Genomic DNA, 26,516 nt, shown 5'->3' on the forward strand with positions numbered 1-26,516 from the left:
TGCATGAAAGAATAAACAAATCGATTCAATATATGTCCCTAAGCAGATGTTTCTTTTCCAGTCAGTTCTGAGGCATTACAGGCATTTTAAATTCTGTTGCAGTCCTGTGTTGAGGTATTGTAGGTAGGTTCCAGTCCTGGATGTGGAAATTATACGGTAAGCATGCTACTTCAGACCAGTGTGTGTGTCAGGGCATTACAGATAGGGAGCAGCGTAGGCACGCTATGCTGGGGAATTACAGCCATGTTGGAAATGAATGTATATAACAGGACTGGCCAAACCGCTCCTTGCGAGCCACATGTAGCTCTTTAATGTACAATGTGTGGCTCACAGAAATAGGTCCACTAAGACAGGAATTGTCCGAGCCGGTGCTCACAATGGTAGCTTTTGTGGGTGTGGCTTGCGATCACGTGATTGTCATGGCTCTCAAGCACCTAACATCTGTTATATGTTGCTTTTGCGTTAATCAAGTTTGGCCACCCCTGGTATATAGCTTTCTGCTCTTGGCATGTTTTCTGGGCATTAAGGGCATGTTGAAACACATGCTGCTGTCCTGTAATGGTGCCTTACACGCACGTTGCAATTTGTGCTCTCGACCTGCAGGTTGGGATGCTGCAGATATGCTAAGGAGTTGCCTTGTCTTGTGGTGAGGCCTGGCAGATGTGTTGCAGTGTGCTTCAGATCTACAGCCAGCATTAGAGCAGGTGACAACACATTAAAGGTGGATTTCAACATGTTCTTATCATCTGGGGAGAATTACAGGTGGGTTGCAGAGTGTTACAAGTTCACAGAGGGCCATGCAGACTTTGTATAGAATCGTGGGTGCCTTAAAGGCATGGCCAGGGTTGGCGGCAGAAGCTGGTACAATAGGGGCATTCAAAAGACACTTTGACAGACACATGGATGTAATGAAAATAGAGGGTTATGGGCATGAGGTTGGTAAGGATTGGATTCTTTTGGAATAGGTATACATTAGTCAGCACCACACTGTGGGCTGTAGGGCCTGTTCTGTGCTTTTATGTTCTAACCGGCATGGTGTGGTGATATCCAGTTCTAATATAGGGCATCACAGGCACTTTGTAATGTGCGCTCCATCTGGTGTCTGTCTACTTACAAGGATGGTGCAGTTGTGCTGGGCCATTGTGTTGTGCTCAGGTCTCTAATGCTGTGGTATTGTTCTCCAGTCCTGTGGTATGTCGAAGCGTGGTCGAGTCTTCAGCCTCTGACCTTGGGCAAAGATCAGCATCTTCTGCTCCACAGCTGAGGTTACCTTGACTCTGGTTCTGGAGTGCAGACACCAACCATTAGACAACTTTGAGCTGAGCTGCAAGGGACCGTTTCCTCACTGGCAACATTTATCTTTCCCTGTACTGCCAACAAGAATGGCTCACAGTGAGATTCTGGAAAGTATGAACCACTTCCAATGTCACTGGGGCTACTTTCTGGCCAAAAAATTCAAAGAAAAATACAGTGTTATGGGTGTGAGGCAGGAAGAGTTAGATTGTTATGGAGTAGGTTTATAAAGGTCAGCACAACATTGTGAGCTGAAGGGGCCAGAACGGTTGGATGTTCTCTCACCCCCTTTGATGCAGCAGCATAACTTTTGGTCAACTGAAGAAGTGGGTATTTAAAGGTAAATTGCTGACTGAAAACTCATGGTCTACACCACCAACCCCCACCCCCACTTATCCATAGGTTTCTTTGGGCTACCTGCAGCAGTCATTTAGACTACTAAAGATGGCATTGCGAAACTTTCCAAGTTCAGGGAAGGATTTGGGTCAAGAAAATATCCTTTCCCAAGCACACCTGGCACCGTGCTGACCTCGATGTAACAGAGGAAGAGTTGTGGTAGGTCTGGGACAAAGACTGTTCGCAAGATGTAGGAGCAGAAGTTGGCCCTTCGAGTATGCTCTGCCATTCTAATCACGAGATGATCCACCTCCCACTTAACCCTTGATGACCTCTCTTCCACAGCCACCTGTGGCAACAAGTTCCACACTCTCGTGACTAAGTAAAGAAATTTTTCCCGCATCTCTGTTTTAAATTGACACCCTTTTATCCTGAAATTACACCCTATTGCCACATCTACTCTGTTCAGGCTTTTCAGCATTCGTAATCATTCAATGACGACCCTGATATATCTTCTCTGAACCCTCTCCAAAACCAGCACATCTTTTCTCAAATAAGGTGCCCAAAATTGTACTCAATACACATTTGCCTTCTTCACCATTGACTCAATCTGGAGGTTAACCTTTAGGATATCCTGCATGAACACCCAAATCCCTTTGCACTTCAGAATTTTGAATTTTATCCCCATCTAAATAATAGTCTGCCCATCTATTTCTTCTACCAAAGTGCATGACCATACACTTTCCAAATTGTATTTCATCTGCACCCTCTTTGCCCATTCTCCTAATCTATCCAAGTCTCTCTGTGTCCTTTCCATATCCTCAATATCACGTCCCCTACCATCTACTTTGGTATCATCTGCAAATTTAGCCACAAAGCCATCTATTCTATAATCCAAACCATTTATATACAACATAAAAAGAAGCGGCCCCAACACCAACCCTTACAGAACACCACGGGTAGCCGGTACCCAACCAGAATAGGATCCCTTTATTCCTATTCTCTGTTTCCTGCTGATTAGTCAATGCTCTACCCCTTGCTGGTATCCTTCCTGTAATTCCATGGGCTCTCATCTTGTTTTGGAGGCTGATGTATGGCACCTTGTTGAAGGCCTTTTGAAAGTCCAAATACACAACATCCACTGCATCTCCCCTTTCTATTTTTCTTGTGATCTCTTTAAAAAAAACAAATCGCAATAGGTTTGACAGGTAAAATTTTCCTTTAAGGAAACCATGCTGACTTGGGCCTATCTTTTCATGCACCTCCAGGTATTCCATAACCTCATCCTTGACAATTGACTCCAACAGCTTCCCAACCACCAACGTCAGGCTAATAGGTACATAATTTCATTTATGCTGCCTTGCTCTCTTCTTAAACAGCGGAGTGACATTCACAGTCCACCGGAACCATGCCAGAATCCATCGATTCCTGGCAGATCATTACCAATGCCTCCACAATCTCTACAGCTACCTCCTTCAGGACCCAAGGCTGCATTCCATCTGATCTGGGAGACTTATCTACCCTTAGACCATTTAGCAAGTACTTTCTCTCTTGAGATCTTGACCACACTCACTTCTCTTCTGTGAAGAGTCCGGTATGCAACTAACATCTTCCACAGTGAAGACTGATCCAAAATATTCATTCTGTCCCTCTGCCATCTCCTTGTGTCCCATTACAATTTCTCCAGCATCATTTACTATTGGTTCTTTTTCAACTTTGGCCTCTCTTTTACTCTTTTTATATATTTTAGAAAGCTTTTAGTATCATCATTGATATTACTGTCTATCACAATTCATCTTTTCCTTCCTAATCATCTTAGTTGTCTTGTCCAAGTTTAAAAAAAGTTTCCCAGTCCTCTATCTAATTTTTGCTTCCTTGTTTGGCTTTAACTTTCCTCGTCAGCCACAATTGTCTCATTTTTCCATTCACAAATTTATTTCCTTTTGGTATGTGTCTGTCTTGCACTTTCCTAATTTCTCACAGAAACTCCAGTCATTGTTGATCTGCTGTCTTCCCCGTCAGTGTGCTTTTCCAATCAACTTTGACCAGTTCCTCTCTCATGCGACTGTAATTTCCTTTATTCCACTGAAATACCGACACGTCGGACTCTTTCCTCTTTTTTTCAAATTTGAAAATGAACTCAATCATATTGTGATCACTGCCTCCAAAGGGTTCCTTTGCCTTAAGCTGTTCCACGTAGCCAAGGAAAGGGCAGCCACAGCTGGGATCCCTGTGAGTGGCCATGGCGACACCATTGATTTAAAGCAAATGAGGGATGTTATTTTAAGTCCAGTTTATTGCCATCTGATTTCACAAATTCAACCCAGCGAAACAACATTCTCCAGTCCTCGGAGCAAAACAGATAGACACACAACCAGATATAACACACATACAGACAAACAGTACATATGCAGGACAAGTATTCACATATTCAAATAAGTAAATAAATATTGTTTCATGAATATGAGAGCCTCGGAAGGTTAGTGTGAGCCATTCCTTTGGTCGTTCAGCATTCTCACTGCCCGTGGGAAGAAGCTGTTCCTCAGCCTGGTGGAGCTGGCTCCTGTATCCCTTTCCAGATGGGAGTAGCTGTGTGTAGGGTGAAAGGGGTCCTCATTGATTTTGTGCCCCCTCTTCAGATAACAATCCTGGTAGATCATGTCAATGGGGGAAGTGGGTGGTGATGTGAGGGAGGGGGAAGGGAGACTCCAATGATCCTTTCTGCCACTTTTATGGTCCTGTGGATTGAACTCTGATCCATTTCTCTGCAGCAACCGTACCACACTGTGATGCAGCCGGCCAGGACACTCTTGATAGAGTTCCTGTAGAAGGTTGAGGTAATGGTGGCCAGTAGTCTTACCCTCTTCAGACTTCTCAGAAAGTGCAGTCGCTGTTGTGCCTTCCTGACGAGTGAAGAGATGTTGAGTGTCCATGATAGGTCAGTAGTTAAGTAGTGCTCTCCACTACAGATTTGTTGAAGTATAGTGGAGGGTGGTCTTTCCTGGTCCTCCTGAAGTCCACAATCATCTCCTTTGTCTTGTTCATGTTGAAACTCAGCTCATTTCTCGCACCATTTTCACGAGATTTTCCACCTCTTCTCTGCAGTGAGACTCATCGTTGTTGCTGATGAGGCCAACTGCTGTTGTGTCATCTGCAAACTTGATGACACTGTCGGAGCTGGATCTGACATTGTCAGGAGCAGGAATGTGAACAGGAGCGGGCTGAGCACACAGCTCTGAGGTGCACCAGTGCTCAGAGTGAAGGTGCTTGACATTCTGCTACCAACCTGGACAGATTGGTCTTTCCATTAGGAAGTCCAGGATCCAATTGCAGAGAGAGGTGTTGAGAGTCCCAGCGAGGAAAACTTCTCCACCAGCCTTTGGGGAATGATTGTACTAAATGCTGAATTGAAGTCAATGAACAGCAGCCTGGTGCATGAGGTGTCGTTTTCCAAGTGGGTCAGGACAGAGTGAAGGGACAAGGCTATAGCATAGTCTGTGGGATGTTTTCTTCCTTAGACAAATTGAAATGGGTCCAGTGACTCAGGGAGGTGTGCTTTGATGCATTCCACCGCCAGGATAAGAACAAGTTCTGCCGGGCGAATAGATTATTGGTGGAGGGAAATGGTCAGATCATTGTTCCAGTAAGAAGCAAAGGGCTGTGAGATCTTCCTGATGGGGATGGAGATGGACAGAGACTGGTCATCTGTGGTGAAGAGAGTGGGGACTTGGGAATCAGAAGTGGGGAGAGAGAGAGAGAGAGAGAGAGAGAGAACAAAGTACAAGGAGACAAGTCCTGCTGTAAATGATGAATATCTGTAAACACTGGTTGAAGTAAAAACACAAAATGCTGGAGAAGCTCAGCAGGTCAATCAGTGTCCTTTATGTAGCAAAAGTAAAGCTACCTTTCCCACCGTGGCCTCTTTAGATGACCTCTCGAGAACACCAGCTCAGAAACAGGCCGTTCGGCCCATCTAGCCCATGCCCAACAATTATTCTGCTTTGTCCCATTGACCTGTACCATAGCTCTTCACACCTTCCCATCCATGTCACCACCCATATTTTTCTTAAATGTCACCAACAGGTGCACATTCACCACTTCAGCTCTCAATTCCCTCTCTCTGCATGAAGGTTCCCCAACCTTAAATAGTTCATCTTTCGCCCTTAACCCATGTCTTTGTCGCACCCAACCTCAGTGGAAAAAGGCCTTCACCCTATCTGTTACTGCTCAAGCCCAGTCTTGATGAAGGGATTTGGGGTTTAACGTTGACCATTCTCCCGCCGATGCTGCTCGTCCCGCTGGGTTCCTCCTGCCCCACCTGCGGGAAGAGGGTTCCTCATCTTTGACTCCAGCCGGCACCTGAGGATCCACAAAATCTAGAGTGCGAGCAAATTTCTCCTCGATCCCTGGGGACTGAGCGAGAAGGGAGACCTCTGGTCTTGCGTGTTACAGGCACTGTTTCTCGCGGTCGCCCCCTTAGCGTGGCCGTGTTTGGTGGTCCTGAGGCAGGGCATGAGAGCCCCGTTGCGGTGTCCCACAACCGTCCCGTGCTTGAAGCATTGCAGCCATGTAGCCCAGACTTGGCGTCCTCTCCACGACTTGGGAACTAAAAGGCTGTTTCAGGCGGTTTCGGCCGGACTTCATCGGCACTGGGGTTTTCCAGAGCTCTGGCCTGGTCCTGGAGCCCCCTTAGCGTGGCAGTGGGTGTGCGCTCCCTCCCTGCGCTGGGCCATCGCCGCCGCGTTGCAGTGCGCTCCGAGCGCGGCGCGGCTTGCAGTGCCAGCTGGCGCCGCTGGCGGCGGTGTCGGGCCGCTGTGACGTCAGGCGCTGCTCTGCCTCGGTCGCTCCTCTGTCGGTGCCGCTCTGTCCGCCATGGCCCGCACCGAACAGGTCCTTGTGCTGGAGCCGCCCAACGAGCTCAAATTCAAAGGTAAGCGGCGGGTCAGCGGTCCGGGGCGGGGGGAAAGGGGGAGACCTCCAAGACCCGAGGCGCTCCTGGGCGATCTCAGACGCCCTTCGCAACTGAGCTCGGAGGGGAGGGCGGGTAGGCCGCAGCCTGGAGACTCGGGTGTCACGGCCCCCGCTGGCCGCCGGGTCAGCTCAACGTCTATGCGGCGGCCTCTTGCGCTGCCCGCCAGTGGGGCCTCGGTGCTGGCGGCTCCTGGCGCATAGATGCTCGCGCTCTCTCTCTCCTCCGGTTCTCGGGGTCTGCCCATCGCTGGGGCAGATGCCGGCCGCCACTTTCCTCCCTCTCCCGGGTAGTGGCCGACAGCCCCGTCACACTCCTCTGTTCTTCTCCCCCCCCCCCCCCCATCTTCTTCCCTTAACCCCGAACGTAAGCCTCCGCCAACCCCCAAACACCAGCTCGAGTCCTGGACCCGTCCCCTCTCAGTTCCAGGAAAGGCTCTTCTTCCCCCCCCCCCCCCCCCTCCCTCCATCATCACCCAAACCGCAATGTGAGCGCTGTCCTTCGACCTCCTCAAGGATGCCCACGTTCCACCAAATTGAGTTCTGTTCTGGCAACTCCTCCCTCCTCCGTGGTCCTCCTCCCTAGGCCTGCTAAGCCCTTGGATCAACCACCTCCAACACCGCTTCCTCCTTTCGCTATATCCACGAGAGCCCACTGCTGTCCTCCATCTGTCTGAGATCTCTCACCACCTGTGTCAGGGGCCTTTATACTTCCTACTCTTCAATGACAGCGTTTAAAAGGTACTTCGAAAGGAAACGAGACAAGAATTTAGGCCGAATGAGGTTAGATTTGGTTGGCATGGGCAAATTTTGCTGAAAGGTCTGTTTCTCTCCTCCACAGCTTTTTGTTCCTTCTTCCAGACCCATCAGTGTTTATTTTCCTTTTCTCTCCTCATCATTCCCACTTCTTTCTGCTCTCTTTCTTTCCCACCCGGCTTTCTGATTTCTCTGCTCTTTCCCCCACCCATGGAAACATAGTTCCTCTTGTTGTGATGTCTTGTACTTCAAAACAATTGCAAGTACCTCTTTGTGAGTTACTGTGGAAAATAGGACTTTTGATCTGTTCTGAAATTACGAAAAGCCAAAATCAATCAAACCATTTTTTCCTATCAAGTTGACTGCTTCCCTAATCCTCTTAATTTTTTTGGAGTATTTTCTCAGCTCTTCATTCCCACTGATCTTAAACCTTAATCCCAAGGGCTATTCAAAAACGTTGATCCCCTGTAAATGCCATATGGTCTGTGAGAAATTGGTCATCCATGGCAACTATCCTACACCGTAATAGTTATCAAAATATTGTACCTTTTCACCCAGGAAACATTAAAATATCATTGAGAAGCAGAGGAGTAGCCAGAATGGAAATACTTCTGGCTGCTTTTGCAATGGATGGGAATGGAAGAAAGCAAAGTTTGACACAAGTGTCAAAATCGTCACTATCCAAGTCGTGCAAAGTCGGATTTTTTTCAGTCCCCCTCAATCACTAAGGAGCCGATCTTGTCAGCTCTTCGGGCTCTCTTCTTATAAGTGTTTATGCATTGTGTTAGCATTATATTGGAATGCATCAGCTCTGCTGGAATAGAAGCATAAACTGTTTTGGACAACAATGTTCAGCAAGGTAAACGTCAGCTGACAAACGAAACACCAACCTGTTGCAGCTTTTCCAGTGGCCTGTGATTTAGGACTTGAATGAAGCAGCAGCAGCTGACTCATTCACTATTATGTTCGCCAATAGAAATTAGATATTTTTATGAACAATGTTGATTTAAGAGAGTTTGGTAAAAATCAATGCACCTTTGTGTGCCAATAATGTTCAGTGTTCTGGTTGTTATTTCTCAAGATGTGGCCTAATTGATCCTAAATAATTTTGCTCCACTATTTTTATTGGACATTTTTAACATTGGTAGGAAAAAAGAATTTGAACAAGATTTGAGTGTTGCCTTTTAGTCTTCTCAAATGCTGCTGAATTTGGAATATTTAATGTATTCTCGTCGACTAGATTTTACGCCAATTTGTGCAGCAGTGTTTTCTTTTGAAGGTGTACTATTTTCTAAAACAACTGAAATCTAATCAGCTGTAATGCAATGGCAAAACTGAATTTATTCTACAGTGACCCTGTTAATGTTGCCTTCTATTCCTTGCTCCCTTACTTGCAAACTCCCCTTAAATGCATTCATTGTAATGCTTCTCAATCACACTATGGTAGCAAGCTCCACATTTTCACTGCTGTTGGGGTAATACAGTTACTTTTGTCTTTGTGGCAGATTCTTAAGAAGAAATATAATGCTAAATATTGTGTATAGCATTCATTCATTTAAAAGTAAAGCATTAAATAAGGCCTGATCTTTATCCTAATTTCAAATAGCTGCCAGCTCTCATCCACATTGCACTATGAAGGATGGAAGATGTTGATCTATTTCTTTCCTTCATATTCACAGTGTACTGAAACCATGTGAAGTATTCTGTCCTGACCAAGAGCAACCTGCTTGGAACAGATGAGGGCTGGTGTGGAACCGCCTTCTCTGCAGACCTTAGTGCTCCTCTGGCTGGTGCATACATTTCTTTATTTGACCCCAGTATTTTAAGTTGTGAAATGTGTTTTTGTATAGTGGGTGTCTGTTTCCATTGAAAAGGTTCCTTTGAACAAAGCTGTTTGGAAGGGAAATCACTGCTAAGACCACAAGATAGGAACCGAATTAGATCATCAGCCTATCGAGTTCTGCTCTGCTATTTGATTTATGGGAGATGTATGTTTCCTCTTAATCCCATTTCCACCCCAGAACTTCTGACTCCACTATTTGAGAAAGGAGGGAGAAGGAAAATGATGAAATACAGAACTGTTTGTTAGAATCAACATTGAAGGATGTTATAACAGCTTCTTAAATTAATGGAATTGAGCAGAGTCTATGCGGGTTTATGGAAGAAAAATCATGTTTGATTAATCCACCAAAGTTCTCTAACGATGTAACACGTAGAGTAGATAAGGTGTACTATACCACACCAGTAGATGTGTATTAGGATTTTTCAGGTGCCTTTAATCGGGTACCATGCAACTGAGTACGTGGGTTTAGGGGTTAATGTTACTGATATGGGTGGAGAATTGCTTATTGGACAGAATACAAGGATATAAAAGGTGGCACGGTTGGCATAGTGGTTCACACAATGTCTTTACAGTGCCAGTGATTGAGACTAGGGTTCAAATTACGCATTGTTTGTAAGAAGTTTGTTCATGCTCCCTCTGTCTGCATGGGTTTTCCCCGGGGGCTCCTGTTTCCTCCCACTATTCAAAATGTACCGGGGGGGGGGGGGTAGGTTAATTGTGTATAAATTGGGCGGCATGAACTCTTGAGCTGAAATGGTCTGTTACTGTGCTATATGTCTAAATTTTAAATTTAATGAGAAATAAAAATATCCTGAAAAAACACACAGATGCTGGAGAAACTCAGCAAGTCAAATAGTGTCTTTATGTAGCAAAGGTGAAGATGCATCATCAACCTTTCGGGCTTGAGCCCTTCATCAAGATCAAACTCGAAATGTTGGTGATGTATCTTCACCTTTACTACATAAAGGCACTGTTTGACCTGCTGAGTTTCTCCAGCATCTCTGTGTTTTTTTCACTTAACCACGGTGTCAACAGAATCTTGTGTTTTACCAATAAAAATATCCTCAATTTGGCAAGCTGTGATGCGGAGCAATTTGCACCATGATAGGCGCTTGCACCCAACTTTTCACAATCAATAACAACGATTTGGCCGAGGGGACCAAATCTCATCAGGTAGAATTTTGAGAAGTGAGGAGAATATAAGAGGCTTTGCTTGCATTTACTCTGTCTATACCCCTCATAATTTGTAAACCTCTATCAAATCTCTCCTCGTTCTTCTACGCTCCAAGAAATAAAGTCCTAACCTGTTTAATCTTTCCCTGAAACTCAACATCAAGACATCGCAACATCCTATTAAATCTTCTCTGCAATCTTTGTCTTAATGATATCGTTCCTGTAATTTGGTGACCAGAACTGCACACAAATCTCCAAATTTGGTCACCAATGACTTGTACAACCTCACCATAGCATCCCAACTCCTGTACTCAATACTTCGATTTATGAAGGCTGAGATCCCAAAAGCTCGGTTTACAACCCTGTCTACCTGTGATGCCACTTTCAGGGAATTAGTATCTGTATTCCCAGATCCCTTTGTTCCTCCTCACTCCTCAGTGCCCGATCATTTAGCATGTGATAAGACAAGATCTTGGCAGATGCAATATAATTTGAAAAAAAAGTGAGGTTTTCATGATTGCACAACAAAAGCTGTTAGTTTTACATTGAGTGAGATTGCATATTGCTATTCATAAAATTGCACAGCATGGAAACAGGACATTCACCCAACTTATTTATGCCAGCCAATGGACGCCCTTCTGCATTAAGCTCCATCATACAGCACTTGCCCTAAGTGATTCAAGTGTTCATCTAGATAGTTCTTAAATGCTATCAGTGATCCAGCATCAATCAGTCTGTCAGGCAGTGCATTCCAGGCACTTGTCACTCTCTGGATGAAAAAAGATCCCCTTTGTAGATCCTCTTAATCTCTTTCCTCCTTTTATCCTCGACCTTTCCTTTCTAATTTTATTGACCTCTAAATCCCCAATAATTTTATATACCTCCAGTAATTCCCCTCTTAACCCTCTTTGCTCGGGAGAAAAGGCAAACCTTCTCCAGACTTTTTATTGAATTGCTCTGTCTGAAGCCACATCCCTTCTGCATCGTCTGCAGCATCAAGGCCTTCCTAAATCTTGTACATAGTATTCCAGCTAAAATGTAACTAAAGTTTTTAAGTTGGAGCATAACCCCCTCCCCCCCGCCCCCAACCAATGAAAGCCAGAATCCTGTTTGCATTCCTAATCATGTTATCCATCAACATTGTCACATTCAAGGATCTAGCGATTTGTATTGCAAGGTTCCTAATTGCCCAAAGGAGCCAAATATATCCTGTACACATTTTACTGAGAGCCAACATGTAGGTGATCAGGAAGGCAAATGGAATGTTAATATTTATTACAAAAGGAAATTTTAAGTACTGGAATAAAGATGTTTAATTACAATTAAACAGGGCCTTGGTGAGACTGTATCTACAGTATTGTACATAATTTTGTCTCCTTGCCTAAAGAAAGATATGCTTGCCACAGGGATTTGTTTATGAAAATATGATTTTGTGGAGAGATCTAGTAGATTCTGTCAGTATTCTCTTGAGTTCAGAAGTACCAGGTAAGTTTTCTTTGAAATTTAGGAAATTCATACTGGACATGATGGGGTGAGAACATCAGGATGTTTCTTTTGACTGCAGAGTCTAGAATCAATAAATGGGACCCAACAGTATCAGACAGATGTTTTCGCTGTAAAAAGGAAACGGGAACAACAATACATGCAATTTGGACATGTGAGAAAGTGAAAACATTTTGGGAAGATCTAAACCAGATATTAAATAAAATCACAAAAAGCAATATACCAAAAAACCCAGAGATCTTCCTTCTAAGTAATATAAGAAATAAAGAATTTGGACTCGATTTGGATGGAGCACAAAAAAGATTTATTATGATAGCCCTAGCTGTAGCAAAAAAATGTATTATGTCAACCTGGAAATTAGAAGATAACTTGAGAATACAGCAATGGTACAGAGAAATGAATAAATGTATTCCATTAGAAAAAATAACATAATTTAAGAAATAACATCACAATATTCAAACAAATATGGGAACCATACATGGAACACAATAGAGAAATCCTACCATGGACCTCCACCACCTAAAATGACAGAAGGAGAAGACAATGAAATGAACTGACTCAGTATGTAAAAGTAAAAGATAAAAATTTCTTGTTTATTTTTATTAAGTGACGTCATTGTTTAACGGGTTTAATGTATCTTATAGATTGAACTTTGAATAAATGGGAAGGGGGAGAGGAAGGGAGGGGGGAAAAAGGGGAGAAAAATGACACTGTATATTCAAGAGGGAAATGTCTATGTATTTTGGTCAGTGTGGTTCATAGTGTGAAAAATAAATAAATAATAAGAGTCATAGGCTCAGAATAATGGGAGAGCCCATTTAGGGCTATTCCATTCAGTAAAATGTCAGGAAAAGGCACCAGGGATCAAGCAAATCCATTATATGGAATGTAAGTGTACACTTGAGAGGAAATCAGGAGACAAAAAGAGGACAGGCAGACAAGATTTATATATGTATATTAAGAGCAAAAGCGAATCAGGGAGAGAAAAGACCCCCTTCAAGATCAGTCTGTTCAACAATATGTTGAGCAACATATGGTGGCCTTAAGGATTTCTCATCTGTATTTACTGAGGAAAGGATCATGGAAGATAAGGAATTGAGTCAAATTAGTAGTGATGTCTTAGAACAGCTACTTTACAGAAATGAAGGTGCTAGCAATCTTAAAGCACATTAAGGTAGATAAATCCCTGGGGCTTGAAGAAGTGTATCCTTGGATAATGTGGAAATCCTGGCAAAGAAACTTGCATCATCATCAGCCATGGTTAGGCATTGGATGGCTGGAGAGATTGATGCTCTTATTTTAAGAAGGACATGCCTGGGAACTGCAGGCCAGTGAGCTTAATATCTCTGGTTAGAAAGTGGCAGGAGGAGATTCTGAGGGGCAGGATCTACCAGTATTTGGATATTATTCGAGATGATCATTATGGAAAGGAGCTGGCCACAGTTGATTTGAAAAGGAATCAAGCCATGAAGACATTAGAGCACAATGCCTGGGGATTCTGGAGACGCAGGATGATTTCATCCAAAAGAAGAAGCATTCTATAGGAAGGATAAGGCATTTCCAAATAAGGGAAATCAAAGACGCCATAAAAGCAAAAGAGAGGGCATACAATATTGCAAAAAGTAGTGGAAAGTTACAGGATGCGGAGCAGTCTTGATAGACTGAATGGTCTAATTCTACCAGTACTTCTTGTGGTCTTATTTGTGGCATAAAATGAAGCTTGTTCAAAAGCGAATGTCAAGAGATTTACCGGTATATGTTTTTGGGGATTCATGTGTTTCATATGTTACATTGTGTCATATATGTTGGGTTTATTTCAATATGTTAATTTCCAAACCTAAACACACACTTTCAAAATATATCTTATTTAAATTTCAAGAGATTAACTTCTATTTTTTGTTCCATAATTTATAAAATATTTATTTTTAAATATCATCGTCACTACTGCCAGACACTGCTGGAGTCCTGACATTTAAAAGGAAAAATTGCAGCTTTGTTGTGGTGCATTTGTGGAGTGAATTATTTTAGAAACTTGCCTGTTTTCCTCTCATTACTGCATGTTATTGTTCTGCTATCCTTAGATTTCATATGATTTACTATTCCAAACAAGAGTCAGGTAGAGCGGATGATCTCTCCTTGACCTTCAATAGATATTCTAAGCAGGGGAGAAAGCTGCAGGATTTTGTTCTATCTATCTTCCACCTGGGGGATAGAGACTGAGGATCTGTGCACATCTATCTGCTTCTACTTGTGTATTCCGATAGGGAAATGGAGCTCTCAATGTCTAAGATCACTCTGAGCTCTCTGTAAATTTTATCCGTACCTTAAGAGTCTCTTCAGACTTTTGATTTCTAGTGGATTGTTCTAGTTCCTAACAGAGTTCAAATCTTAAAAGTCTGAAGTATTGGGCTTTGCTTAAACATTTAAGTTGTTAAGGGTGAATGAATCATTAACTGTTCTTTACCTTCACTGTAGTCAATGACTTTCCTTGTTCCTCCATTCCATACAAGAACATGAACTCAGCTCTATTACAATTTACCTAGATCAGCAAAGGATGTGTTTCCAAGAATTAGTGCTCATGGAATATTGCACCAGATGCATGAAGACAACAAGTGGTAATCATAGCATAAACTACTCTCCCATTGTTGCATGTTGCTGTACTGGGAACTTTGCATGAATTCAAAAATTCCATGCTTGTGTAAAAAGGTTGCCTCTGAGGAGTGGTATAGAGTAGGGTGGGGCAACAGTGCCATTGCTCAGCCAAGGCTACAGATTACATTTTTACTAGCACAGTTACTGCAGGGCATTGCTAGGGAGTGGCAGCTTGGATTCTACGATCTCTCATTACTTTATTCTGAATATGATGGAAGATATGGGTAGTGCAACGCTGTTACGGCGCCAGTGATCGGGACGAGAGTGTGAATCCTGCACTATTTGTAAGGATTTGTATGTTCTCCCTGTGTCTGTGTTGGTTTTCCTCCGGTTCTCCCACCCTTCAAAATGAACTGGGGGTGTAGGTTACTGAATGCCACAAATCAACTTTATAAAACTTTTTTTATCCCAGTTCACCCAACAGCAGTCCTTGCAAACATCCTCTAAACACTGAACTTGAACTGTAAGGTTGTTTAATTGTCCTAACCAACACCCAGATTAATGGCAAAAAGTGGAGAAGGGAAGGATATGAAACAGGTTCATCCCAAGGAACACATAGTTTGAGCTGAGATCTTTTTAAAGTACAGAAAAAGCTCAGATCACATAAATGAATCATTTTACAACAAGGGATGCCAGTATATTGTTTTGAAAATATCCTCCACTGGTAACTCCAAAGGTGCATCTTGCCCACTGAAAACTCTCAGGTATTTTTTCAATATGTACTTCAGTTCAAATTTTATTTTTAACACATTTTACATTGTGTGATAGAGGAATGAAATGAACAGTTTCTCTGAGCAACTCTGGAACTTTAGAATTGAAATGGTTGGCCACTGAGCGGTCCCACTTGTTGCAGTGGAAGGGGGAATGTGCTCAAGGAAACAATGTCCTATTTTAATTCCCACACCGACATGTCTTTCTATTGCCAAACCAAGGCCACCCGCAAATTGGAGGATCGACAATAATATTGCATCTGGTCACTCTCCTATCTGATGACATTAACATTGACTTCTCCGGTTTCCATTTGGCCCTTCTGTCTTCCTCTCTTTCCTCCAACTCCCCACCCCTTCCCTCCATTCAGAGAGCTACCCCCTCTCCTATTATTCTCAGCTTTTTAAATTTCTGCCCTCCCACCCATATCCACCTTTGACCCCTGTGCTCCTTCCCATACCTCTTTTACCCTTCCTTCCCCCCCCCCCCCCATCTTTTTATTCAGGTGCCTGCCTGCTCTTTGCTCATACATTGGCCAAGGGCTCAGGCCCAAACGTTGGTTATATTCCTTTGCTTCCTATGGTTGCTGAGTGACCTTCTGAGTTTCCCTAGCACTTTTGTACATTAAACTAAAATCATGTCTGCAGACTTTCTTGTTTGACTACAAAAAAAATGGCTGCGCTGCTTGAACTGCTGTAATGGCAGCACTGGTGCACACCAAAAAGAGTAGGGGGCAAAGACAGTGCTGCTCACAGGGTCCTAATGCCCAGTTGCGATGCCAATGGCTCTGCATAGGCTTTAACTGGCCTGTTAGAGTAGTAAGGATGCTTTTTTAAAATCCTGAAACCACAGAGGTCTGACCCAATACGGCGGAGCCTGTGATGGGCAGCGTACCACGAAGGGTTGTGGACTCCGGAGGAGCAGCAGACTGACACAGGCACTAGAAATGAGAACAGCCCCCTTGCCCTTCCCCCATTGTGAAGGAGATAACCTGACAAGGAAGGTGATCTCTGCAGTGGAGCAGCGAGGGGCTCAGCGGCTGAAGGACCCACATGGGCTACGGGCTGTTGGCGACTTGTGGTTGAAGAACCCATGAAGACAGCAGGCTGCTGGAGGCTGGCTCTTGGGGGAAAAAAAGGATTGGAACCAGGATTCAAAAGGGTGTTGAGGACAAGAGGGCTCTCAATATGGGCCTCAAACGCTGAAGGCTTCCTGATCGTATCAGAGATTTGGATCTGGAGCTTGGGTTCCCTATGGATTGGCTGTGTGGCTGCAGAGGTGCAAGAGCACTGGAGGTGAATCCGCAGACACTCACTGTCTCACTTGCTTCTCCTTCTCTTATTGTTGGGGCAATGGGCAATGCTCAAGTGGAAATGTATAATGTGCATTACATTTCTATGTCTTATGTGAGAATAAAAGGAACATTGAGCGTGGAATTTGTTGTTACAGTTATTTTCTATCAATATTCCTGTGACCAACTTTATGTGGCTGCTATATTTACCTGTGCTCAGTTGGTTGTGGACTGCTTTCACATGTACCTTTTAAAATGAGTTGACTTTGATTAGCCTGACCTAGATATATAACCATATAACCACTTACAGCACAGAACAGGCCAGTTCGGCCCTACTAGTCCATGCCGTAGCAAATCCCCACCCTCCTAGTCCCACTGACCAGCACCCGGTCCATACCCCTTTAGTCCCCTCCTATCCATGTAATGATCCAGTCTTTCCTTAAATGTAACCAATGATCCCGCCTCGACCACGTCTGCCGGAAGCTCATTCCACATCCCCACCACCCTCTGCGTAAAGAAATTTCCCCTCATGTTCCCCTTATAATTTTCCCCCTTCAGTCTTAAACCATGTCCTCTAGTTTGAATCTCCCCCTTTCTTAATTGAAAAAGCCTATCCACATTTACTCTGTCTGTCCCTTTTAAAATCTTAAACACCAAGTCCCCTCTCAATCTTCTACGCTCCAGAGAAAAAAACCCCAGTCTGCACAACCTTTCCCCATAACTCGGACCCTGAAATCCTGTCAAGATTCTCGTGAACCTTCTCTGCACTCTCTCTATTTTGTTTATATCTTTCCTATAATTTGGTGACTTTCTTGTTTGACTACAAAAAAATGGCTGCTCTGCTTGAACTGCTGTAATGGCAGCACTGGTGCACACCAAAAATCTCAATCCTGGTTGAAAGAGCAGGACTTCAGCCAGTTCTGGTGAATTTTAAAAGTCTCGGTTTCCAGCTGATCCCAAGAGAAATGTTAACAGCTTGTGGCAAATCCAGGATTCGCTCAATTGATGGCGCTCTTACATACGTGTCAGAAAATTGTAATTCAAGACCCTACTCCAGAATATGCATTCTGAGATAGGTTGTACATTGGAATAAAGTACAAAGCCTACAGTTCATTTATCTGTCAGATGAATGATAAAGCTTCAAAGATTGATAAATTAAACCCATTTGTATAGGATAAGGAAGTTGTCAGGGAACTGGTTGAGTTTTGGGCATGTTGATCACCTTAATTTGGCATCCACTACAGATTTGTGAATGGCCTCCCAACCTTTCAAATAAGTTGTTGATGGAAAAGTACATTGCAATCATCAGGAAGGGGGAACATTGCAGCTGTTAAAGATGCTTGGAAATGCAACACTGGCCTGAGGGACATTGATGAGCAGGTTATCATGGAGGTGGTGCCCCTTCAAAGTACTGTTGTGATGCCTTCCATCTCTTTACTGAGGGTGAACTTGATTGGATTTATCCTTGTAGCTCAAAGTTTCTGCCTTGGAAAGAATGAAAGAAACAACATCAGGAATTGATTGCTTGGTATGGATTTAGTCGGTATCATCAACATATTCAGAGTTTGTTCACGTGTCCTCTTCAGAAATCTGTGTTTCCAGACCATGTAGAATTGACTGGGGGGCAAAGACTAGGTTTGCCAGTGTTCTCTGAATGGCATGCACTTCAACATGCTCAGATTTCACTCACATCCCAAAGATATGCAAGTTTGCAAGGATAATTGGCCCATCTAAATTGCCCCTCATTTAAAGGTTTGTGGTAGAACTGTTGGGCTGTTGGGAGAATAGGTTATAGGAAAATGAGTGGAGTAACTGAATTGTTCTGTGAGCCAGCATAGAATCAGTTGGTCAGATAGAAGCTTTCCATGTTGCTATGGGATATTTTTTTAATTTGATTAGTTTATGACTGTTACAGTCATGGCTAACTATTTGTTAATATTGCTGATTATTAATGGCATTCTGCTTTGGCCTGGTTTATATCCTATTCCATTTATTCCAAGACTGCTTTATTTCATTCTGATTTTTAGAAAACCCCATTTCATCTTTTAAAGGGACTTGGGGCTGAGGATTTACTGATATACATTGTTCAAGAGGCATGACATGGAGGGGAGGCTATTTGAAAATAAAAGCATGTTTGTCTTTATAGATGTACAGAATACAAAAATCTTTTAAGTTGGGCTGAATGTTTATAAAAACACTGGTTTGACTTTAGGCTATGTACTATTATGGCCAATACATACAAACATGATGCTAACATGTTGGAGAGGATGCAGAGGGGATTTACCAAAATGGTACCCAAAATAGAAAAGCTTCAGGTGTGTGAAGAGGGGAGAGGAACTCCCATTCTTTTCATTATGGAGATCGAAATGAGGCATTTAAAGTCGGAATGTTTTGTTCCGGTCGATGCGGAGAACCTATTTCAACAGGTCTGTGAGCAGTCTTGAAAGGTATTGACTCAAGCAAATTGTTTAAAAATAATACTGTACAGGGAAAATTTATTCTTTCTGTTAAGTTATCTCAACTGCTCTGCCTAACATGTTGGTTGCATCTAAATCCAACAAGAATTAAAAAGTGCAAGGTGAGAGTAGGTCCAATTGGGTGGTGCAAAGATCACATACAACCCAGAGATTCCTTTTTCCTGCGAGTGTGGCAGAATTAATTGGTAGTGCAAAAGAAAAACTCTTACACAGATGAAGAAAATCCAACTTGAAGCTTGTCATGTAATGGAGCCAAATGGTGTCGATGTAGGTATGATAACATCTATAATAATCTTGATTAAGGTCCTACTCCAATTTGTTTTTGGAAATAGAACATTACAGTACAGAAACAAGCCTCTTTGGCTCTTCTGGACCATGGCAAACCATTTTTTTTTGCCTAGTCCCACTAACCTACACCCAGTCCATAGCCCTTCATACCTCTCTCATCCATGAACCTGTTAAAATTGAGCCCGCATTCACCACTTCAGCTGGAAGTTTGTACCACACCCCACCACTCTATGAAGTTCCCTAAACTTTTCCACTTTCACTCTTAACCCATGTATCAGTGGAAAAAGCCTAAATGCATTTGTTCTGTCTACCCCCTCATAATTTTAAATACCTCATTCAAATCTCCCCTCATTCTTCAACATTACAGGGAATAAAGTCCTTACCTGTTCCTGAAGTCTGGGCAACCTCTCTGCACTCTTTCTATCTTATTGATATCTTTCCTGTAGTTAGATGGCCAAAACTTCAGACAATACTCCAAATTTGGCCTCACCAATGTCTTGTACAAGTTCAACATAACATTCCAATTCCTGTACTCAGTGCTTTGATTTATGAAGGCTAATGTGCCAAAAGCTCTCTTACAACCCTATCCACTTATGCCACTTTCAGGTAATTATGTATCTGTATTCCAAAATCCTCTGTTCTACTGCACTCCTCTGTGCCCTACCATTTACCGCGTATATCCTTTCTTGGTTTGTCCTTCCAAAATGCAACACCTCACATTTGTCTGTATTAAATTCCATCTATCATTTTTCAGCCCATTTTTCCCGCTGGTCCAAATCCCTCTGCAAGCTTTGAAAACCTTCTTCACTGTCCACAACATATTCAATCTTAGTGTCATATGCAAACTTGCTGATCCAATTAAGATGACAAACAACAAAGGTCCTAGCATTGATCCTTGAGGCACACCAGTAGTCACAGGCCTCCAGTCTGAGAAGCAATCATCCACTACCACTCTCTGGTTTCTCCGCGATGTTGGGTGCGGCTGAGCTCGTCGTCAGGCTGGCGCCATCTTGTGGAGGCAAGATTGGCGCCGGCATCATACTGAGCCGGACAGGAGTCCTGTGCGCCTTGGACGTTCCAACCGTTGAGTCCGTGGCTTCAATTAAACAGGTAGGCCTCAATTCTTCAGCACTTTTAAAAGGTAATTTCATCTGCAATTGAGTTTTCGTTTTTTTTTTACATTAGTAGCTATTATGATCCACTAATGTTCCCAAAAGTCAAAGTACAACTTTTAATCACTTTTATAAACTTTAAAAACGGGTGCTTAAAAACTAGCTGAGGAAGGGTGGGATCGCACGCCTGTCCTCTACGCCATCTTGCCACGTCCCCCCCACCCCCCCCCCCATCTTGTGTTTTCATTAAAATGAGATACGTTACAGTTATGTAGGAAGTCTCAAATTCAAAGTACTGTATCTGTTAGTTAGTGGATTACTCAGGGAAAGCTATTGCATCGGTCAATTGTCCTGCAACAAAAAAGAAACCAGTGAGCATTGGCTAGGAACCAGGGATAATTTCTGGTCTTCCAATAGTGTCAAAAGGCTTTGTTTTATCCAAAGAGGCAATATATTGGATGAGATGCAAAACTGAGGTATTAGTCGCTCTCAGGTGGATGCAAAGCTTCCTTAACACTTTTTCAAGCAAGGCAGTACAATTAGTGGAATACAATTCGGTTCAAATCCAGTGCTGTCTGTAAGGAGTTTGTACCTTCTCCCAGTATCTGCGTAGGTTTTCTTTCCTCCCACCCACCAAAAACGTATGGGGTTTATAGGTTAATTGGTGTATTTGGGTGGCACGGGCTCATGGGCTGGAAGGACCTGTTACTGTGCTGTATCTCTAAATAAAAAAAACAGATGATCAGGAGCCTATATCATTTCAGTCTTTCTGTGAGCAAATTGGTTATTTTTATTCTGATATTAAGGAGTGATTACATTTGAAAAATATTTTATTCTGAAGCAAAATCATTATTATTCTTGGGGCAATAACACCATCTACATATTTGCCAATGATACCATGGTAGTGGGTTGTGTAAAGGAAGGTTATGAGTCGGCATGCAGGAGGGAGATTATAAACTTGGCTGAATGGAGCACCAACAACAACTTGCACTCAACGTCACCAAAACTAAGGAGCTGATTGTATACCTCTGGCTTTCCTTTCCTGAAGTCAACAATCTAGTGATCATTTGGGGATCAGAGGTGGAGAGGTCTTGGGAGTCACTATCTCGGAGGATCTTTCCTGGACCCAACACACCAATGGCATTGTGAAGAAAGTACGTTGGCGCCTTTTCTTCCTCAGGAGTTTGCAGAGGTTTGGTATGACACCAGAAACCCTGGCTTATTTCTACAACTGTGTGGCGGAAAGTGTGCTGACCAGCTGGATCACAATCTGGTATGGGATCACCAATACCCCTGAGTGAAAAGCCCTGCAGAAGGTAGTGGATCCAGCCCAGGACATCACAGGCAAAACCCTCCCTATAATTGAGAATATCTACAGGGAGCACTGCTGTTGGAGATCCACACCACCCAAAATTTGCTCTGTTTTTGCTGCTGCCATCAGAAAAGAGGTAAAGACTCGCACCCCCAGGTTGAGAAGCAGCTGGTACTTCATCAGACTCCTCAACAACAAGTTCAATCAGTGAGGATTACTGGTGCACTTTATTGATTTCTTTAAAATTCTCTCTGTATTGCAGTCAATTTGTTTTGCATTCATCTTCTGTTCATAGTTCTTTATTTGTTTACGTGTATACGCTGTGTATAGTTTTTTTTCTGCACTGCCAGTAAGTGGTAATTCTACCTTGCCTGCAGAAAAAAGAATCTCAGGGTTGTATGTAATGTCATGTATGAAATCTGAAATACAACAGCAAGGTAGGAATGTCAACAATGTGTTTAAATGTTTTGTTGGTGTTAATGGGCGATTTAATATTGACTAACAGTACAATTTTACATTGAACATTTGGTACATTTTGGAGAGGATTTTAAATTTGAATAATACTGATTCATATCTGAATGAATCAATTTAAGATGCTAGAATCATTCTACAATGAGTTATAAATGGCCATTTACAAAGATCACACAAGTTGTTGAATGGTCTTACTGTGACAGCATGATTGAATTGATTAATTGGAGACGATGCTGTTTTCATTCATGGTGATAATAAAATACTGTATTCAGTCGTCTTCCTGCCCATTGCCTCGTATGATGTGTGGGCCTTGATCTAGCTACATTAAACGGATAATCAGAGCAGTTCTTGGTTTATTGTAATGTCTATCATAAAAAACTGAAACAAAACCAATCTAATTTGCCTAATCCATACACACAGTGGTGATTGTCAGTCGTAAGACTGTACATCATAGAAGCAGTAATAGACCATTGAGTTTACCCTGCCATTCAATCATGAATAGAACCATTTATCCCCTCAGTCCCACTGTCCAGCCTCATCCCCATAGCCTTTGATGCCCTGGCTAATCAAGAATTTAAATTTAAACCTATCATTCTCTGCCTAAATACACCCAATAACCTGGCCTCAACAATTGCATGTGGCAACAAATTCCATAAATTCACTACCCTCTCTAGCTAAAGAATTATGCATTTCTGTTCTAAGTGGACTACCTTCAATCCTGAAGTTGTGCCCTCTTGACCTAGATTCTCTCATCATGGGAACAGCTTTTCTACATCAACTCTGTCCATGCCTTTCAACTCCAAAATATTTCAATGAGATCTCCCTTCATTCTCCTAAATCCCAATTAATACAGACCAAGAGTCGTTAAACATTGCGCATATAATAATCCTTTTATTCCTCGAATTATCCTTGTGAACCTCCTCTGAACTTTCTCCAATGTTAGCACATCCTTTCTTAAATGAGGAGCCCAAAATTGCACACAATACACCAAGTGAGGCCTTACTGTGGTTCTGATTTTTAGCAGTCCCAGCACACAGAACTCGATGGGTTGATTCTTTATTAGGTAGCTTCCTGGAAGGAAGAGGCTTCTACTGCTATCACACTTGAAGCAGTCTCTGCTCAACAAAGGGATGGATGTATACATTCAAACAAGTTAGAAAAATGTTACATCAGTCACAAACTCGTGTGACCTAAAAGTAAAGCATTACATGTAGGACAAGCAGCAACTCCCTTCCCCTCTTCTCCCTCCCCACTAGTAAGGTCGAGAAACATGCTGTTCAAAACAGTGTTCAGACTCCAAGAAAACATCGGGACCCCTTATCTTCCCCTATCTCTTCACGCATTCCTGCATTTTCAGCTTTGACTCCCTCCTTAGGCACCATAAGGTTGTTTCAATTAGTACCAGTCAGTGAGTGATAGGCTCCAGAACATCATACTGCTTCTCACCTTTCACCTCTTCTTCGACACTGAACCATATAACCACTTACTGCACAGAACAGGCCAGTTCGGCCCTACTAGTCCATGCTGTAACAAATCCCCACCCTCAGTCCCACTGACCAGCACCCGGTCCATACCCCTCCAGTCCTCTCCTATCCATGTAACTATCCAGTCTTTCCTTAAATGTAACCAATGATCCCGCCTCGACCACGTCTGTCAGAAGCTGATTCCACATCCCTACCACCCTTTGTGTAAAGAAATTTCCCCTCATGTTCCCCTTATAATTTTCCCCCTTCAAATTTAAACCATGTCCTCTAGTTTGAATCTCCCCCACTCTTAATTGAAAAAGCCTATCCACGTTTACTCTGTCTGTCCCTTTTAAAATCTTAAACACCTCTATCAAGTCCCCTCTCAATCTTCTACGCTCCAGAGAAAAAAGCCCCAGTCTACACAACCTTTCCCTGTAACTCAAACCTTGAAATCCTGTCAACATTCTCGTGAACCTTCTCTGCACTCTCTCTATTTTGTTTATATCTTTCCTATAATTTGGTGACCAAAACTGTACACAGTACTCCAAATTTGGCCTCACCAATGCCTTGTACAATTTCATCATAACCTCCCTACTCTTGAATTCAATACTCCGATTTATGAAAGCCAACATTCCAAATGCCTTCCTCACCACACCATCTACCTGAGTATCAGCCTTGAGGGTACTATTTACCACAACTCCTAAATCCCTTTGTTGCTCTGCACATCTCAATATCCTACCATTTAATGCATATGACCTATTTAGATTTGCCTTTCCAAAATGTAACACCTCACACTTATCTGTATTAAATTCCGTCAGCCATTTCTCAGCCCTCACCTCCAGCCTTCCTAAATTACTTTTTAATCTACGGTAATCTTCCTCACTGTCCACAACACCACCATTCTTTGTATCATCCGCAAACTTGCTTATCCAATTCTCCACCCCTACTTCCAGATCGTTAATATATATAACAAACAATAGTGGACCCAGGACCGATTCCTGAGGAACTCCACTAGTCACCGGCCTCCAATTGGACAAACAATTTTCTACCACTACTCTCTGACACCTCCTATCCAACCATTGCTGAATCCATTTCACTACCTCCTCATTTATACCTAATGCCTCCACCTTTTTTCCTAACCTCCTCTGGGGAACTTTGTCAAAAACTTTACTAAAGTCTAAATAGACAACATCCACAGCTTTCCCTTCATCAATCTTTTTTGTAACCCCCTCGAAAAACTCAATCAGGTTTGTCAAACATGATCTACCCCTGACAAAACCATGCTGATTACTCCCTAGCAATCCCTGTACCTCCAAATATTTGTAAATACCATCCCTCAGAACACTTTCCATCAACTTGCCCACCACAGACGTCAGACTCACAGGCCTATAGTTCCCAGGTTTACATTTAGACCCTTTCTTAAACAGCGGAACCACATGCGTCACCCTCCAATCCTTTGGCGCTACCCCCGTGGCCAGTGACATCCTAAATATCTCTGTTAATGGCCCCACTATCTGTCCACTAGCCTCCCTGAGTGTCCTTGGGAATATTTTGTCCGGTCCCGGAGATTTATCCACCTTTATCTTTTTCAACACAGCCATTACTACCTCCTCGGTTATCCTTATATGCTTCATTACCTCCCCACTATTTTTCTTTACCTCAACTGGTTCAATATTTTTTTCCCTAGTGAATACCGAGGCAAAGAAATCATTCAAAATTTCTCCCATTTCCTCTGACTTCTCACTCAGCCTACCTTCCCTCACTATCTACAAGGGGTCCAATTTTATCTCTCAGTAATCTTTTACTTTTAATGTACTTATAGAAACCCTTTGGATTTATTTTTACTCTGTCTGCCAAAGCCTCTTCGTGCCTTTTTTTGCCCTTTCTAATTTCTTTCTTAAGATTCCTTCTACACTCCTTGTAGTCCTCCTTCAAATTGTCAGCTCCATGTTCTTTATACCTCTTGTACACCTCCCTTTTTCTCCTAACCAAATTTCCAATATTCCTCGAAAACCAAGCCTCCCTATGACTTCCAGCCTTTCCTTTGATCCTCACTGGGACTTAACTACTCTGTACCCTCAAAATTTCTTTTTTGAATATCCTCCATTTTTCATTTACACCCTCACCTGAAAATATCCTATCCCACTCAATACTCCCCAAATCCCTTCTTATTCCTTCGAAATTTGCTCTTCTCCAATCCAGAACCTCAACTTTAGGCCCCTCCTTGCTCTTCCCTAAAACTACATTGATACTAAAAATGCCCTAAGGGTTCTAATGTTCTAAGGATTTTGAAGAGTCTCTTCTACATTATCTCATTTATTTCCTTTTATCGTAGTTATGATGTTACAGTGGGATAGAGGCAGATATTTTTGTCACTATGGTTTTATAGCAGACCTTCGTACAGGTAACAGCAACACAGAAAGCAATTAGTCCTGCTGTTAGTATCACGACGGCATGGAGAATGATCGATCCCTATGATCCTCCAAATATCCATTTTAGCCAAGCAAACCACCCATCCTTTTCCATGAGACGCTGTCAAAAACTGACAATCATGGATATCAGTATTGCCTTAGAGATATTAAAGGATTCATCTGTGACCTTGGTAATTTACCTATCTCTTACAATAGCGCACACACCATCTTGGGAAGCTAATTGATAATCCACTTGTTTGTTGTCTGAAAAGCATCAATTCCACTAATTCTCAATTAACAGCCTCCAGCCGTCAAGCTGCAGATGTGATCATTGCAGTTGTTCATAGCCAGCACCCTTGCCGCTGTTTCCTTTAATGGCAGTAGTAAAAGTTCCATTAAAAAGGAGTACATATCCTTTCTTTAACTGGTAACATTTGTTGGTACCAATATTGGGGA

The 26,516-nt window shown here is 42.7% G+C and overlaps 1 protein-coding gene across 2 annotated transcripts in view; it reads left to right on the forward strand.

Annotated features, from left to right (window-relative positions):
- Positions 1 to 6,439: 6,439 nt before the first annotated feature.
- Positions 6,440 to 26,516, forward strand: part of vapb (VAMP (vesicle-associated membrane protein)-associated protein B and C) — a 67,656-nt gene continuing 47,579 nt past the window's right edge. Inside the window, exon 1 of one of the 2 annotated variants that reach the window (XM_069884840.1) lies at positions 6,440 to 6,559. In XM_069884840.1, coding sequence (XP_069740941.1) covers positions 6,502 to 6,559 — 58 coding nt within the window. In that variant the 5' untranslated portion in view covers positions 6,440 to 6,501. The remainder of the gene's footprint in view (positions 6,560 to 26,516) is intronic. The other variant, XM_069884841.1, reaches the window with a different exon arrangement.

Source organism: Narcine bancroftii, chromosome 6, assembly GCF_036971445.1.
Source record: "Narcine bancroftii isolate sNarBan1 chromosome 6, sNarBan1.hap1, whole genome shotgun sequence".
NCBI classification, from domain to species: domain Eukaryota; kingdom Metazoa; phylum Chordata; class Chondrichthyes; order Torpediniformes; family Narcinidae; genus Narcine; species Narcine bancroftii.